The following is an 18619-nucleotide window of genomic DNA, read 5'->3' on the forward strand; positions in this document are numbered from 1 at the left end:
TAAAAATAAAAGAGGTGACATAGGGCAACCCTGGCATGTGGATCTACAGAGTTTAAAAGGTTTTGAAAATTTTTTTTCCACCTGATCACTGCAGATCTTAAGGATGGAGGTAATATCCCTTTTTCATAGGATTCATTAAATGCATTCAGGAGATGTGGGAACAGCTTTCCTGAAAACATCATATATATATTTCTGTGGGCAAGCCATCGGGTCCAGGTGCCTTTCCACTATTCAAGCCCTTCAGAGCTTCTATTAATTCTTCGATGCATATTTTTTTTCCAAGATTAGTTTTAGCTTCTTCGGTTAGGGTTGGAAATCTAAGCTGGTTAAGAAAGCCATTTTGTTTTTCTGGGTTATTTGGGTATTCAGATTTATATAGCTCTTTATAATAATTTGTCAACGCAGCATTTATTTCAACTGGATCGATTCGATTCTTTCCTTCCTCAGTTTCGATCAAATTAATAGCTCTGTCTGTCTGTCTGTACCTTTTTAATCCTCCATGCCAGGACCTTTCCAGCTTTCTCCCCTTGATCGTAATATGACTGATTTAACCACATCAAGCTGTAGGCGATTGTATTAGTAGTTAGTTCATTGTACTGACATTTTAATTGTAGTAGTTCCCTCTCTTTTTCTTGATTGACACTATGATATAGCTGGTTTTCTAATTCCTTAACTTTTTTTCCATAAAGTTCAGTTGGGTATAATATAATTTAGATTTATGTTTATTAAAGCTTATTATCTCAGCTCTTACATAAGCTTTAAATGCTTCCCACTTTTTTGATGCACTGGTTTGATTTGTGTTGAAAGTAAATAAGTCATCTATTTTCCCCTCAAGGAACTTGACAAAATCAGGGTTTTGAAGCCACCTAGGCTGAAAACGAAATCTTGGTGTTGAGGTGAGTATATTGGATACCTGCAGTATAAAGGAGATTGGAGCATGATCAGAGAGCAATATACTATCGTACCAACATTTTTCAACATTTGATAATAGGCAGTTAGAGATCAGAAAATAATCAATCCCAGAATATGTTTTTTATGTGTTTGAGAGGCAAGAGTATTCTTTCTTAATAGGGTTAAGTTGTCTCCAAATATCTATTAATTTTAAATCACACATATATTTCTTAATTGTTTTTCTGGTTTGTTGATGAGAAGTATCATTACCTGTAGAGCGATCTTGTATCGGGTCCAGCGCACAATTGAAGTCACCACTGATTATACACTGACCAGGGTATGATGATAGGGAAAGGAAGCGATCTTAATAAAAGAAGGGTTCGTCGACATTGGGGGCATATACATTTATTTAATTGATTTGAATGGATACCATGGCGCAATTGAGTATAATATATCTATCAGATGGGTCTATGTATTTGTTTTTTAGCAGAAAAGGAACTGATTTGTGAATCAATATCATGACACCTCTGGCATGAGAAGTAAAGCAAGCTGAATATATTTTTCCTGGCCACCTTCTACTTACATTTTTAATGTCTTCATTGGGTAGGTGTGTTTCCTGTATGAAAATTATATTGGATTATTTGTTTAATTCTATTCAGCACCTGTTTGAGTTTTGTCAGATTGTTCAGTCCTCTTGTATTCCAGCTAGGGATATCTTTAACTGTGAACCATTAAACATATTGAAATAATAAAACTATCAGTTCAATGCATAGAGCAATCTCAAACATAATAATGATATGTACTCTTTTTATTGCTTTAGAATAGCATGACCCTGAACATAAAGAAATATGATAAAGTAACCCAAAACAAAAAACAATATGCTGAGATCCCAACTACCCTGTATAGCAGACCATGTTCATGAGCAACTAAGAAATAAACCTGATGCGTCGATTTTTGTTGTCGGAGATGTAAACCATTGCAAGTTAGAACAGGCTCTTCCTGGATTCCAGCAATATGTAAAAAATAGCACACGTCGAAATAATATCCTTGACAAGTGCTACGGCAACATTAAAGATTAAAACATATGCTGCTAGAATCAGACCCCCTCCTCTTAAACTCGGACCATAACACTATTCAGCTTATCCCCATCTTCAAACCAGCCATCAAGAGAAGTAAACCTGTCTCTAAAACCATCAGTGTCTGGAAAGAAGAAGACAAGGAAAAGTTGAGGGGCTGTTTCTTCTCTACAAACTGGGATGTTTTTTATGAGGACAATGATGTACACTCTGCTGCAGAGGCAATTACAGACTATATACATTTCTGTGTTGATAATATTATTCCTAAAAATATTATCAGGAAATATCCAAATATCAAAGAATATACCACACCTGACATTAAGAAGTGCATCCAAAGAAAAAAGGAAGCCTTTAGGAATAAAGACTCAGTAGGTCTGAGAGAGGCTCAGAGAGAATTAAAAGGAAGTTAAAAGCATCTAGGGAACAACATAGTAAGCGGGTCAGGGAGGCCTACTCCTCAAAGAGCTCTACGGAAATCTGGGACTCAACAAGGGAAATGACTAATATGAAAACTGGGAAGAAAGAAATGCATATGATAAATGAAAGTGAGAAGGCAAATGAGCTAAATAACTTTTAAAAAAGATTTGACTCGAATGCTGAGACTAACATTGAGAAGTGCAGGGACCTGCTGGATACAGTAGTATGTGAAACAGATGACAGAATAATAATAGACACGAAGATGTGACTAAAGTCTTCAAGAAATTGAACATAAAAAAAGCCTGTGGGCCAGACGGTATCACAGCCTTTATGCTCAAAACATTTGCGGAGGAACTGACCCCAGCCTGGAGTCCCCTGTATCAGCACTCAGCCGACACAGGAGAAATACCCAGACTGTGGACATCAGCGATAATTATTCCAATTCCCAAGAAACCCTGCCCACAGGAAAATAGTGATTTTCAACCAGTAGTGCTTACTTAGGCAGTTATGAAGTCATTTGAACGTATAATGGTAAGGAAAGTGAGGGACGAGGTTCAGCATCTCCTGGATCCCTACTAGTTTGCGTATAGAAACGATAGAGGAACGGATGACGCTCTTTACACAACAACCCATTTTTTATTAAAACACTTGGAAAATAACATGGCATATGCGAGGCTCCTGTTCATGGATTTTTCCTCCACATTTAACACGATTCTTCCTCAGATCATGTTAAGAAAGCTGTTAGAATGTAATGTGAATCTCTACTCAATTAGATGGTACTCTGCATTTCTCACTAAGAGACAGCAAAGGGTGAGGGTCAATTCAACCCTCTCTAATACTTTGGAAATAAGTACAGGGGCCCACAAGGCTGTGTAAGTTCCGCCTTTTTTTTACATTATATACAAATAACTGTTGAAGCCAGCATTCATGTAACTACATCATAAAATATTCTGATGATACAGCCTTGTTAAGTCTACTGACCTGGGATTCAGACATATCAATCTATAGATCAGAATTAGCTGATGTTTTTAAGTGGTGTGAGGAGCACAACCTCTTAGCACAACTCTTTTGTCTTCACTTAACCTTGTTAAGTGAAGACAAAAGAGTTGATCTTCGATCCCAGGATCTGGTTTGGTAACTTCCCTGTTAAATTGAAAGCACAACTCCAGAATTTGATTGGACAAGCAGGAAAAATTATCGGCATGCCACCCCCATCCTCTCTCCAGGAGATATTTGAGGACATGGTGAGGAGGCAAGGCCGCAAAATTGCTGGTGACCCAAACCACATCCTTCACAGCGAGTATGAGTTGTTGCCCTCAGGCAAAAGGTACAGGGTACCAAACTGTAAGTTGAATAGATACAAACTGTCCTTTATACCTACCTTGCTAAATAATGCAAGATAGTGTGTGTGTGCGTGGGTGTGTGTTTAAGTGAGAGATTGTAAAGGGATTGTGCAATAAAACTGATAGTATAGGGAAATGCAATAGAAAGGACTCCAATGAATTAATTTGTGCAATAGAAGTAGGCCTAGTGATTGAATGGGGGAGTGCAATATTAGTAGTGCAGTAGTGCAAATGGCGTGTGTGTGTGTGTGTGTGTGTGTAGGGTTGCGAGATGGAAGGATTGTGGACATCTGGTGCTGTTTCTTATGTTTCTGTGTTGAGACAAAGTAACTAAACTAAATTAAACTAAACTAAAAACTCCCTCATGAACTTCCCCAAACGAAGCACACATAAAAAAAACCAAAAAGTAATAGAATCCCGTTATGTAGAACGGTTGATCCATGTTAAGAGGAGCAACGTATTCTGCACACCGACACATCCTTTATAGGCTTGCTAAGAAATAACAAAAGACCGTGAGCTCAACTTACCGATATTTGAAAGAAGAGGGAAAAAATAACAATAGACTAAATAAAAAAAGCAATAAGGAGTTCACTCCTACTTAAATCTTAACAATTGTCCCTTATATTGCCTTCAATTATTTAGCCCTTGATGTGTGGAAAGCCAAATTTTCACATAAAATTGTCCATTTGGTGATTTAACACTGATCCACAGGTGCAGTGCGCAAAGGTAAAAAGAGGGACAGAAAGAGAGAGAGAGAAAGAAAAGTGCTTGCACTGTCTCATATTAAACACCGTTATTAATCACCTGTATGTAGTCCAACATACCTTTTAGCATTTGAGATGAGGATTACTAAGAAAAAAAGTCAAAGGCAGCAGAAAAAAAGAGTAAATGTGGAATACTTTAGACAACGTCAGGGCTTGGGTCTCGGTGACTCTCCTGAAGAAGACTGGATACTGTGAAGATATTTCTTGGCCTCTGGGACGGATCTGAAGACCGTGCGCTGTCCGCCATGGGTGATCACCAGGTTGGCCGGGTACAGCATCCCGTAGTGGACGTTCAAGGCTCAGAACCGGGCCTTTACTCTGTCAAATAGGTGCTGAAGCTGGCGGGTCTCAGCTGATAAGTCAGGATAGAAGCCAACTAGATGATTTTCTTACCGCACTTCTTTCAGGTTTCTGGCTGCTCTCAGTATCTTCTCCCAGTCTTGATAGTTGAGAAGATTCATGACAGTCGATCTGGGTGACGAAGGCCGGTTTGGATTTACCTGGCCTACCCTGTGCGCCCTTTCAATGACTGGTTAAGGGATTAAGGAGTCCCCCAGCACTTTAGGTAGCCAATTTTCCAGAAAGCTGCACATATTTGGACCTTTGGTTTTTTTGGGAAGACCAACTAGTCTCAGATTAGAGCGTCTTGCTCGGTCTTCTTGGTCTTGGATCTTGTTTTTCAGCATTTCCATTGTGTGACAGTATGTCGTTTTAAATGTTGTTTATTGCTTCCATCATATTGGCAGATTGTGTGTTGATATCTTCCTTATGTGCACCCCAGGATGTCGCTGTTTGTAGGCACACCAGCTACGGCTTAGTCTTCACTAGCATTTGTAGCAGCACTAGCATCTCCTGCTGCTCCTTTAGCACATGTGGTCATCATGCTTATTTCCACCGTTGTTTTCAGTGATTGTTGTCTATGTCTGGATTTTTTGGATGGCATTAACTCCCACAGAACCTCTTCAAGTGTTCAAACCAATACTCGAGCCTTTGGTCGTTTTAACAGGAGTTTTCAGAAAGTTAGTGAGGAGCCAAGTGTAATGCGGCTTGTCAGCATCGCACCATAACTGGAAGTCCTATGTCCTAGGTACCTGGGTTAGTTAAATGTAGGTTTAGTTGCATGCAAGACTCTGTCTTTGCAAAGGATTAGCAAACTAAAATCAACTTAGCTTTGGAGGAGCAAACTACCCAATAACCTAACGACAAAAAAGGTGGCAACAATAATGCATGTAAAACATCAAATCAATATGTTACACATACATGAAGGTTAACACTCTTGCATAGCCTGTACTGTTGTACTACCTCTATTTCCAGTTGTTACGTTACCAGTCTACGAATGAAGGAAAGAGTTGCCTTATGATGCTGCTTTTAAGCCGGTGGTTGTCCGTTGTGGATGAGCCTGGTTTAGAGAAGGAGGTTCCAGATGCGGTCATGCCAGTCACTTGGTATCCATGCAGAGTTAGAAGTTTGGCGCTAACTTGACTTTGTTCTCCTTTGCTTTGAAAAGTAATATGTAGACTTGTCTGGTTTCTTGTACTGGAAAGTTCTGTTGAGGTTTTGTTTTAAACAGCTATTTAATCATGTGCGTGTGAATATACACTGAACAAAAATATAAATGCAACACTTTTGTTTTTGCTCCCATTTTTCATGAGCTGAACTCAAAGATCTAAAACATTCCCTCAAATATTGTTCACAAATCTGTCTAAATCTGTGTTAGTGAGCACTTCTCCTTTGCTGAGATAATCCATCCCACCTCACAGGTGTGGCATATCAAGATGCTGATTAGACAGCATGAATATTGTACAGGTGTGCCTTAGGCTGGCCACAATAAAATGCCACTCTGAAATGTGCAGTTTTGCTTTATTGGAGGGGTCTGGGGGGGGTCAGAAAACCAGTCAGTATCTGGTGTGACCACCATTTGCCTCACGCAGTGCAACACATCTCCTTCGCATAGAGTTGATCAGGTTGTTGATTGTGGCCTGTGGAATGTTGGTCCACTCCTCTTCAATGGCTGTGCGAAGTTGCTGGATATTGGCAGGAACTGGAACACGCTGTCGTATACGCCGATCCAGAGCATCCCAAACATGCTCAATGGGTGACATGTCCGGTGAGAATGCTGGCCATGCAAGAACTGGGATGTTTTCAGCTTCCAGGAATTGTGTACAGATCCTTGCAACATGGGGCCGTGCATTATCATGCTGCAACATGAGGTGATGGTCGTGGATGAATGGCACAACAATGGGCCTCAGGATCTCGTCACGGTATCTCTGTGCATTCAAAATGCCATCAATAAAATGCACCTGTGTTCGTTGTCCATAACATACGCCTGCACCATGGGCCACTCGATCCACAACGTTGACATCAGGAAACCGCTCACCCACACGACGCCACACATGCTGTCTGCCATCTGCCCTGAACAGTGAAAACCGGGATTCATCTGTGAAGAGAACACCTCTCCAACGTGCCAGATGCCATCGAATGTGAGCATTTGCCCACTCAAGTCGGTTATGACGATGAACTGCAGTCAGGTTGAGACCCCGATGAGGACAATGAGCATGCAGATGAGCTTCCCTGAGACGGTTTCTGACAGTTTGTGCAGAAATTCTTTGGTTATGCAAACCCATTGTTGCAGCAGCTGTCTGGGTGGCTGGTCTCAGACGATCTTGGAGGTGAACATGCTGGATGTGGAGGTCCTGGGCTGGTGTGGTTACACGTGGTCTGCGGTTGTGAGGCCGGTTGGATGTACTGCCAAATTGTATGAAATGCCTTTGGAGACGGCTTATGGTAGAGAAATGAATATTCAATTCACGGGCAACAGCTCTGGTGGACATTCCTGCAGTCAGCATGCCAATTGCACGCTCCCTCAAAACTTGCGACATCTGTGGCATTGTGCTGTGTGATAAAACTGCACATTTCAGAGTGGCCTTTTATTGTGGCCAGCCTAAGGCACACCTGTACAGTATTCATGCTGTCTAATCAGCATCTTGATATGCCACACCTGTGAGGTGGGATGGATTATCTCGGCAAAGGAGAAGTGCTCACTAACACAGATTTAGACAGATTTGTGAACAATATTTGAGGGAAATGGTCTTTTGTGTGTATAGAAAATGTTTTAGATCTTTGAGTTCAGCTCATGAAAAATGGGAGCAAAAACAAAAGTGTTTATATTTTTGTTCAGTGTATATATCTAAATAAATATATCTAAATAAATAAATAAATATATATATATATGTATGTATGTATGTAGACATACATATATGTGTATGTATATATGCATGCGTATATGTGTACATGTATATCATCTTATCAAATTGAGTTAAAAGCTAATCAAGAGCACCAAAATCTAAGCATAATCACTGTGTGTTGAGTTGTATTATCAGTGCATTATCAATATGTAATCAATATGTTACCACTGTGTCATCAATACATCACTACTACATCATCAATATGACATTACTGTGTGAATCCAAATATAACAGTAGAATGAAGCCCCTATTGAGTGTGCCAGGGCTGACGTCAAAACCCGGAAGTTTAGCATCACGCTTGTTCCCGGAAGAGTAAATGAATGTGATTTTTGCATTGTGTTTATGTCAGCGGATTATGTCAGAAAATAAGCTCTGTGGCTAACACAAGTTTATGATACTTACAGGTTTTTTTCAGCGAGATAATCGTCACATATGAACACCTTTCATACTGCATTTGAAGCTTAAATGCGATCGCCAGAAGTAAGAAAGCTAACGTTAGGCTTTAACGGACTACATGACTACTCCACGGTCGCATGACTCTTGATGTCAACTGATTTCGGCCGCTTTATTTTAAAAACATTGTATAATGGGGAAATCGGACTGTTTAAGCTAAATAAGAAGCTGTAATGGCGGACTGACAGCACTCTCGCCTGTTCGGGGGTGATGACGTTTAATGTCCCTGACAGGGTTTGTAGTCGTATTGAGCAACTTGTTAGCAACCGCCTTTTTTACGACACGTAAAAGCTTCAAAATTCACAAGTTGGCTATTTACTGACGTGTTTTATGTCGTAGAACAAAACCTGAAACTAGTTTAAGCTTTTGTTAACCACAGACCTTATTTGAGGCATTTTACCAAAATCCCATTCAAAAAACGTATTGACTTTTAGACGAGAGAACCGGAAGTGCTAAAAGCACTAACGGGGTTCCGGGTTTACTGGCACACTCTATAGTATAAGCAAGCCAGGAGAACGAGGGAGCACTGGGAGACTAGGGCCCACTGGCAGGCTAATAGACACCATAGTACATGCACGGTCTGGGAAATACAAATATCCCAGGGCCAGTCCAAGCACCCGCAACATACACACCAACTCAGACCTGGATACATGAGGGGAGGGGGTAAGATAAGGGAAGACGAAAACTGCATAGGTCGACACTTGAGAAAAACAACCTGCCCAACCAGTTTCAACCGGTTTGAGGGGATTTCCAGGGGTCTTTCAGGAGCCAAGTGATGTAGAAGTGATGTTGTGATGTATATGAATTAGAAAAAATAAGAGTAGTTCTATACATATGATTGGTTAAAAGAAAGAGAGAGAGAGACCAAGTATGAAGGTCAGTACCCGAGCCTTTTGAGTTCAGTTCTTGGTTTGGACCACCAAATCAAATGGGTTTATTTGGATGTCATCTTTAAACAAAGAATAAACCTTCTGTCATTGGACTTCTGATCAGCCTTCTGGTTTTTCATCAGAGTGCTCTGAACTGTCTTTGGTTTTATTGGAAGCAAGTTTTACTGAATTTTTACCAACACCACAGACTAATCTTTTGTTTGAGGGCGACGAATTCATCCACAACAGTTCAGTGTGGCTGCTTGTGCAGGCCACGTTCCAATCAGAGAGCTTTGTTTTTTAGGTCCTGCTGGAAGGTAAGGTGAGACAAGGTGGACATAGGGGCTAGCCGGTCCAGCTACCACCCATGACCATCCTCTGTGGCGGTCTGAGGAGAAGAGAGAAAGAAGAGCAGTAACATTCTTCTTTTGGTTGCTTAGTGACCTTCCATGGGGTCACACGTCACAATGGCCAATCATATTTGAAGCTTGGTCCATGGGCAGGATGTCACACTGAGGTGTGATAGATGAAGCACCCTGGGAAGTTGAGTGCAAAATGGCTCTCTTTGTTCTATAGAAGAAAGAACATGCAGTCTCAGCCACTGTTTTCCATGAGAGCTGAACTTACAGGACATGTTCACGTGTCCAATGAACAAATCATCTTTGCTCCAGTGACACACCACATGAACCGAGTTTCATGTACTTGAATGAACCACCACACCACCGTGCCGCCCACCAATTTATTTCAAACAAAAAATATTTTGAAGCCTGAAATCCACTCTGCATTTATGTGGTAAATATGTATGGGCTTCTCGGTTATTTATTTCAGAATTAGGGCATTTTCACACCATAAATCTCTAACTCTCCATAGTCATACATGGTCGGGCACAACATGGAGTTTATCTTTATTTTTAACTTTAACTTCTTAACCACAATTTAGAACAACAAGAGAAACAACTGAGAAACAATGTTTTTAGTGACATCAAGATGTGTACTTTTTTTTTTTTTTTTTAAACGGGATTAAAAGTCCTGACTGCACAGCTGTGTTAGATTTGTATCTAGTTCTATTTTTGCTATCAAAATATATCACATTATATAGCCCATCGATCTTCTTCCCGTAGCGATTGTGAGAATGATTGTGGCAGTTAAAATGACACAGCAAGTCTGCACCATTTTCAAACGATACCGTTACATTTAAAATGCTAAAACAACAACAACAGAACACAAGTGTAGCGTTGCGAAACGTAAACAACTTCCCAATTGCCCGCAAAGCCCACAATGCATTGCGGTTTTTCCACCTCCGCTACGTCACCCTTTTGAGCCCTATTATTAGCACTGCAGATGGGACGGAGGTGTGGCCCTTCTCTATCCCCGACCCCTCTCCAATTGACTACAGTTCAAGATATTCGCAGAAGATGAAAGGACGGGGCATCGGTGGCTTAGTGGTAGAGCAGGCGCCCCATGTACAAGGCTGTTGCCGCGGTGGCCGGGTATCGACTCCAGCCTGTGGCCCTTTGCTGCATGTCACTCCCTCTCTCTCTCCCCCTTTCACGCTTATCTGTCAATTAAAGGCTGAAAAATGCCCAAAAAAAATCTTAAAAAAAAAAAAAAAGAAGATGAAAGGACTCTGACTCTTTCAGAGGAGGCACCCTGTTTGTCTTTCAAATGACAAGGAAGAACTTTGTCAACCCAAACTGGTGAACATCTTGACCCTCATGAGTTCTACATCTACAGCACTTATTTTGTCATTTGTCTTGTTCTGGATTTGGCGCTTTAATGACATTTAACATGCACTTCACATGTGTTACTACCTGTTAAGGACCTGCTTGAGTCAAATCTTGTGTATTTGTTAGCGTTTAGTGTTGAAGATATAGAGTAATGTATTTTTTTTCCTGTGCCTTTAGTCTGTGGAGCCAATCCAAAGCTCAGACCTCTTTAGCAACAACCTGGATCAGCCCCACAGGAAGCAAGGGATTTCCATGGTGTCAGCCGATATGGGTCTGGTCAGCATGGTACGCCAGGGCATCCTGGCCCTTCAGTTGCTGCCCCCAAACTCCAGTGCAGGTAGGTTTGATGTATTTACTCAGAGCTGTCATTTAGTTTCTCAATTAAGGTTCTGTCTACAAGGTTAGGAGTTCCTCTCTTGCAGAGTCGCAAATTTTTTTCATACAAGCTCTTTGAAGGAGTCCAAATACCTCTAAAAACCAGGCTTTTGACTGGGTAGCTACTGCATCTTTGTTTATTTGTTGGCATATTAGAATTGTACAGTTATTTTAAAATATATATGTGCACTAATACAATGCTGTAAAAAACAGCAGCAAAGAAAGGTAATGAATTGTGGAAAATATGTAAGTTTAAATTTCACTAAACAGCTCCTCTATATCAGTCAGTCAATCAACCAATCAATCAATCAACCAGTAAACCAGTCAGTCAACCAATCAACCAATCAATCATTTGTTACATGGAATTATACAAGGTCCAGCTCTAGTGAAATGTGATCCCATCAGCTCCTTTAACTTGTGTTCTTAAATTTGTCCTTTTTTGCTAATTCGCATTTTTAGCTGCTGCTTTATAATTGTCCACGTTTCAGGATGGTTTTGCTAATCCATGGTCTCAGGCTGCGGAATGATTAAACAGTCGACGCATTCCGACTTCAGCAAGATGGCCATATGGTTACTCCACCTGAACACAGGCAGCGCCACTTAGCATTCACCTCTGAATGGCATATAGCAGTGATCTACAGCAGAAACTGGACAGCACCTCATATTTTTTCACCATCACATCGGTCCTTACTCACCGTAAAGCACACCCCTCCTCTCCCTCTCTTAACAGAGTCCTCTGCTCTGTCAAATTGACATATAGAAAAATCATCCTGGTTAAATGGTGCTGCAAATTTAGGGCCAGGAAAGTCACATAAGATCCCACCCTCTGAACAGCCTTTTCTCCCTGCTGAGGTCAGGAAGAAGGTACTGGATACACCAAGCAGTGCTGGGAGGCTCAGGAGGAGCTTCTACCCTTAGGATACAAGGATACATCCTAAATAAAGACACTGGCTTACACTATTAGCAAGTCTTTTTTAATGCACACATTGAAGGAACTTACAGGATAACATTTCACAGGAATTGATTGACTGATTGATTGCCTTTAAGTTCGGTGTGAACTGTGATGGCTTGAAGTTGATGCTGGTTCCATTCCATTATTTTACTCATGCTTTTCAGGTCGACATGGCAATGTTAACAGAACAAATTGCATCATTTTGTTTTTAACAAGAAAATTAAGAGAATTAGTATTTTGACTGTAGCAGAAAGGGGAAATGGAAAAAAAGGGTAGAACAGGAGTAAGAGGGGCTCAAGGAGAAGATGATTTAAAGTTAGTTTAAGTTTAATAGTTTATTTGTTTAAGAAGGGACACTGTACATCAATGAACATTCCTTTTAAAGAGAAGAAAAAAAGAAAATGTAGATGCACCCAATTGCAGCCAGGAGCTGATTTACATTGGTAGTCCCCTGCCAGATGTTTATCAGCGTAGTTCCTAAAAAGTAATATAAAATCAATACAGTACACATAAATTATACAATTACCGTATAAGATACATTAAAACACATAACAGTCTTTTCGTTGCATTATAGAGTCGGCCAGCGACACATAACAGAAATATTGCACACATCATTTTGCCTCCAGTGCCTTAAGTATGTGTAAGCTTTACACCTTGTTTCTGGATGCAACCAGGTAACAAGCAGACAGGGAGAAGGGGCTGTATGGGGTGTGTGGATAGTGTGTAAGCCTGTAGCAGTGCAGAGTCCAGTACATAGATCTTGTTGTAGTTGTGATCAGTTGTGACAGATGACAGTAGTAGATGTAGAGACATTGGGGGTTAAAGTGCTGGAGTATTGTAAAACACTAGAAATTAAAGTGCTTACTTCACTTTATGGACAACTTTGCTTTAAAACTAAATTGGAAAAAAGAAAAGTAAAGCAAGCAGCAGTTAAAACAAGGACCAGCTGGATGGTGTAAACGTTTCTGGACACCAAAGCTACTGAAGGTGTGCTGATACCTGGAGCAGGTAGAAGGGAGGGACTCTTGTTCAAATACCTCTGAAACCTGTCTGGATACATTGGTAGCCATCAGATAAGTTTCCCTGTACTGCCCTCTCCAGGCTTCTCTCGTAAGTAATTTATATTACCCCTCGTCCTCGTTACTTTACTCTTGAGTCAGTTTACCCCACATACACTCACTGAACTGAACTGGTTTGAGCTCAACTGCAGCCACACGCATACATGCACATTGACACTCACTGAATTGAAATGATCAAGAGTCCTACTTTTATTCATTTATTTGAAGGACATTTAATTTTCAGAGCTTGTCTCAGAATTTGAATTTTGTTTTTTTAATGTGATGGGCATTTGGTGTGTGAGATTTTGTTTTTATTAACCATAATCATTTGATTTGATGCAAAACGCAGCCGCCTGCCTGCTGACTGGAAAGAAACGGCGTGATCGCATCAGTCCCACCCTTGCATCTTTGCACTGGCTGCCTGTTAATTTTAGGATCCAGTTCAAGGTTTTATTAATTGTTTTTAAGTGTTTAAATGGTCTGGCACCGTCTTATTTATCAGAGCTTGTACAGCCTCACAGTGGTTCTAGAGCACTTAGGTCGTCAAACCAGCTGCTCCTGGCAGTACCTCGGTCCAGACTCTCTACTCGTGGGGACAGAGCCTTCTCAGTGGCGGCCCCAAAGCTGTGGAACAGCCTACCATTCCAGGTTAGAGCTGCACAGTCTGTTGAGCACTTTAAAACATTACTGAAAACCCATCTTTTCTCCTTGGCGTTCAGTCCCTGCTAGGCAAGAATCCTTGGCTTTTACTCTTTTTACTCTTTTATTTTCCCTTTTTTAATCTAATTTTTAGTTTTTTTAAATTGAGCCCTTACTATTTCCTTTGTTTTATTTATTATGATATTTGTGTATGATTATTTTATATTTCAATAACTGTACAGCACTTTGGTCAACTGAGGTTGTTTTTAAATGTGCTTTATAAATAAAGTTTGACTTGACTTGATGATATTTTGGGTTAGGTACAAAGAGATGTAATTGATGATGAACAGATAGGTGGTGTCTCGATCTCTTCGCATTTAGCAGGGGGGGTGGCCAGATATTAGGAATATCTAATCCCCCAACCGTTTAAATGAATATTTTTCATAGAGTGACAGCGTTGGATTGTGTTTATTCTCTTGTCTGGTGCCCAACTCCTACTTTTGTCATTTGGGAATAAATTTGGGAATATACCTGTGTCACAATTTGTGTGTTCTAGGTATCATTATAATCACAGATGGAGTGACGAGTGTTCCTGATGTTGCTGTGTGTGAAACCCTGTTGAACCAGCTCAGGAGTGGAACCATTGCCTGCTCCTTTGTGCAGGTAAAGACAATAACATCTCTCTGTTTGCAACTCTGACTTTGTTTTTTGTCTAGTGTCTCTAAATTTAGTTTTAAATGGAATGCTAAATATATTCCTGACACAGTTTTGTCAGTGGTTTTCATTGTGTGCTTATGGTGTATTAGGCCCCAGTCACACAGAAAGCGTTTTGCAGGTTGCAAAGCGCTTGAGCAAAAACACCAGGCGCCTCAAGCGCAGAAACACAAGGCACATCGCAAAGCAAAAACTGCAAGCAAAAAGCTTGATTCTTATTAAAAACAGGTATTAAAAAGCTGCCTCCAGCTGCCAAAAAGCTTTCTGTGTAATCGGGCCTCAGTGGGTTTTGTCAGTATCCATAGCTGTCTTTGTTGTTTTAAAGGGGTACTTGCATGACAGTATTACAGGTTTTATTCAGGGTGAGTGAATTTATTCTCAACTGCTTCTGTAACTTTGACAATACAGAAAATTACACTAAAAGGCTGAGATGTTTAGGGTTATGTTTGAATCATGCATGCAAAGATATGGAGAACCAGGTTGCTGTGCTCTCCATTTGATAAAAATGTCTCATCTGGAATATGAATATAAGGAATATAAAACTGAATAAGTGTGTATATGGTGACACACTCAATAACTCTAACTTAAAGAACTGTTTCTGTGATTCTTCCATAGTCTCGATCCAGAATGGAGTAGACATTACTCTGAAGCCTCTGACTGCTCCTCTTTGAATTGTGTTTGTCTTATTTCAGGTTGGCGGTGCATACTCCTATGACTGCAGCTTTGGCTACATCCCCAACGTAGAGCTAATGAAGTTCATCTCATTAGCCACCTTTGGATCATATCTGCCCAGCTGTCCTGATGTGGATCTTAACAGCCGGGAGATGAATACCTACCACAAGGCCTTCTTAACCTACTCCTTCCTTAACATCCCAGAGTCTTTGAACTCTGAGTACTTCTGTGGTGAGACAGCTATGCAAACTTTTAAATCCTGAGTCTGTGTGAAGGTTATTACAAACACACTCAATAACAATGATACAGGCAACAGGTGTCGGATTTACAGACACAGACAAATGAATGCAAAGTGCTCTGAAAATTAATTTTGTTGTTCAAAAAAGTTCTGTTCTGCAAATGGAAGTGGGTTCCAAAGAAGGCTGTGTTTACTGATTGGCCCATTTCATTGTAAAGCTAATTTGAAATGTGAAATGAATTTTAAATTTGAAATAGATTTTTGAATGTAGTCAAACAAGAAAATTAGGCAGTGTTTTCTTTCCCAATAAAACACAGTAGAAAAGAAATACAATCCAATTTAACTGAATACAACTGATCATGAAGCAAAATACATGTGTATCATCCGCTTATAAAGTACATTTTTATGTTTTGAAACCCAATATAATTAATGTACAACAGAAACGGTAACTGGCCTAACAGTGAACCGTATCATCAGTTTAAATTAAAATATAGTTCTTTTTTGTTTTTCAATTCAGATATGACCTATATACATTTTAGCCCGGTAAGACCATCCTGATGACATGAGCTGACATGACATTCTGTTTCGCTCTTTGTATCAGTCTTGATTTGCTGCAGCCCCAAATCCAGAAATAAAAGAATCCAGTTGGGGCCAATCAAGATTTTACACCGTAACTGACAACGTAAACAGCCAATCAGCGACTGCATTGTAGTTGATGATGTAAACTGAAGGCAGCAGCTTGCAGAACATTGGGTCCTCGCCATTTCAGTGTGCCATGCACTACTTAACACATAATGGTGAGGGCCAGGAAAGTTATTTAAGTGGAGTGTAATGTGTCAGCCAGAACAGCAACCACATAACTGTCAGCTGATGAAACAAACAACAGTGTCGGCCTCCCTTGACCTGTTTGTGTTTGTATGAGCCATGTAATTGTGATGACGTATTTGCTGCTTGCGCTGCTAAAATTTAGTTGCAAATCTGGCATATTTGCTGGCTTTGATAACTGTCAAATGATGTGCAGACTCCGCCTACTTGGCACATGAGCTCCTGAAGCAACAAACACTAACTCTTATGTTAGTAAACACATTAATTAGTGAAGTAATTGCAGAAATAGAGTCAATAACAACAATTAAACAAGAGCAGGAGTATGCAGTCACAGAATTTCTTGGAGTAAAAGATGATTTTGTTGTTCCTCCAACTGGATTTGGCAAAAGCTTGATTTATCAACTGGGTCCGTTGGTGATGAAGAAGATGTTCTCCGGTGTTTTGTAAGCTGATTGGCTGAAGGAGTTTGTCTGTCAAGGCGAGTACTCCCGCCCACTGAAAGTGTTTGAGTCCAAACTGATACAGAGAGTGCAATAGAATGTTGAATTGTTGACATTAGTTTCCAGGTAAAATGGAATGCAAAATAGGTTTATTTGGTAATGATGATGATGATTATGATGGTTATGAGGATGAAAATAAATAGGCCTACTTAGTGACTACTTCACTGTTTTGTAGTTTCCCAGCACAAGCTGTTCAATGAGCACCTGGTGTCAGCTAGTGGTAACCCCGCCCTGGTCATGAGGAGGAAAAAGCATGCAGAGAAGGAAGTCCATGCTCATTTAATCAGTGTGGTGTCTGTGCGACTGAGAGAGGGCTATACCATCAGAGAGATCAGCCTCACCAAAGGTAAACATCTGTCTTCACTAAAGTCTGATATATTTGAAAATTCTGAGAGCAAGTAGCTCAACAGGATGGTGTAGTGTAAGACCTTAGTCTTGGTTCCTTCAGGTGGGACTCAGCTCGAGGTGAAGCTGGTGCTGTTATGGAAACACAACATGCATATCGAGTACCTGGTAGCTGCCTCATGGCCGTTGGACCCTGCCAAAAGAACCACTAGAGTGGAGGTGACTATGGAGGGAAGCTACGACATCCTGCATGACATCAGCTGCACCCAGAGGAAACCCATCACCAGCCCATACCGCACATCTGTCATCCGACGCTTCTGGAACACACTGCAGAGGTACACCTTTTCTGGCGGGCAAAGAGAAATTCTATGTGCAATTTGTGTGCAATTCCACCATCATGTAGAACATTAAGTAATGATGATGCATCTGAAAGAGAGTGTGTTGTTACCTTACTGCATGGGCTGTGTGTCCTTTCAGCATCAACCAGACTGATCAGATGTTGGTGCACCTCCAGTCATTTAATTCAATTCCTGAGAACTACACAATTCCTGAGAGCACCAAAAATGGAGTTCCTCTGTTCTACATCCCTCCTGGCTCTACCACTCCGGTACAGACCTTCCCTGATCATATTAAAATACTTTGTTGGGAACATGTAGACATTCTGGTCCAAGTGAATGTCCACTCCAGTGTAGCATTATGTAAATCTATAGCTGGCTTTTGTGAGCCTTTTCATGAAAATGTATTTTGTATGCTAATAGCTTCCATCAAATCCACTCTGTGTTGAATGTAGCAGTGTAAATTCTCCAGTGTCTTATTTGGTACTACCACTAGTGGCTTAAAGCAGTTGTAGAAAATAGTGCAGAATCTGCAACAGAAATGGTCCTAAACAAAGAAAAACAATTTTGCTAAAAATCAAATTTGACACAGTGATGTCAGAGGTTGCTGCTGTTATTGAAGTCTTAAAAGTGGCATGAAGATGTGTTTTGAGTAATTCATGGTTCAGGTCAGAAGTTGGAGGAGAGGAATATCCTGGGGGTTTGTAATTCTACAAAGCAGCCCGTTAGCTAACCTTACCACACCCTGTTCATTACTAGGTTAGAAAGGAACTGAGTCTGATAATATACAATATTTTTCTTATTGTCATCAAATGTCATGTGCAGACGAATATTGAATGTATCAACTACAAAGTATTTTATATGTATCTTGAGCCTGATGTATCTTCTTCATCTGTGCCATAGAGCTCCACTGTTGTCTAAAAATTATTAAAACACATCAATGAGCCACACTCAATACATTTCCATACACAGTTACGTGGAGCTACAATTATAGCTTGACTAGGTCATTTAATTGGACTACTGTCTTAGTCCCAGTGTACAAGCACGGGAGGGGAATTGATATATTGACCTAAGTATGTCTAACTATGCTACGATAGGTGGTGATATGTTCCCTTTTAGCTTGTTAGTATTGGACCTTTTTCCAGTTGACGTATTACAACACAGACCAAACAATCGCAATTA

General features: G+C 40.4%; 1 protein-coding gene across 7 annotated transcripts in view; it reads left to right on the plus strand.

The window, feature by feature from the left end:
- Window positions 1–18619, plus strand: part of szt2 (SZT2 subunit of KICSTOR complex) — a 421207-nt gene that overhangs the window by 28318 nt on the left and 374270 nt on the right. For all 7 annotated transcript variants that reach the window (XM_033622785.2, XM_033622790.2, XM_033622786.2 and 4 more), the window contains exons 6-11: window positions 10962–11121; window positions 14365–14471; window positions 15215–15425; window positions 16933–17103; window positions 17206–17437; window positions 17580–17709. In XM_033622785.2, coding sequence (XP_033478676.2) covers window positions 10962–11121; window positions 14365–14471; window positions 15215–15425; window positions 16933–17103; window positions 17206–17437; window positions 17580–17709 — 1011 coding nt within the window. The remainder of the gene's footprint in view (window positions 1–10961; window positions 11122–14364; window positions 14472–15214; window positions 15426–16932; window positions 17104–17205; window positions 17438–17579; window positions 17710–18619) is intronic.

This window comes from Epinephelus lanceolatus, chromosome 6 (genome assembly GCF_041903045.1).
Source record: "Epinephelus lanceolatus isolate andai-2023 chromosome 6, ASM4190304v1, whole genome shotgun sequence".
Classification (NCBI taxonomy): Eukaryota; Metazoa; Chordata; class Actinopteri; order Perciformes; family Serranidae; genus Epinephelus; species Epinephelus lanceolatus.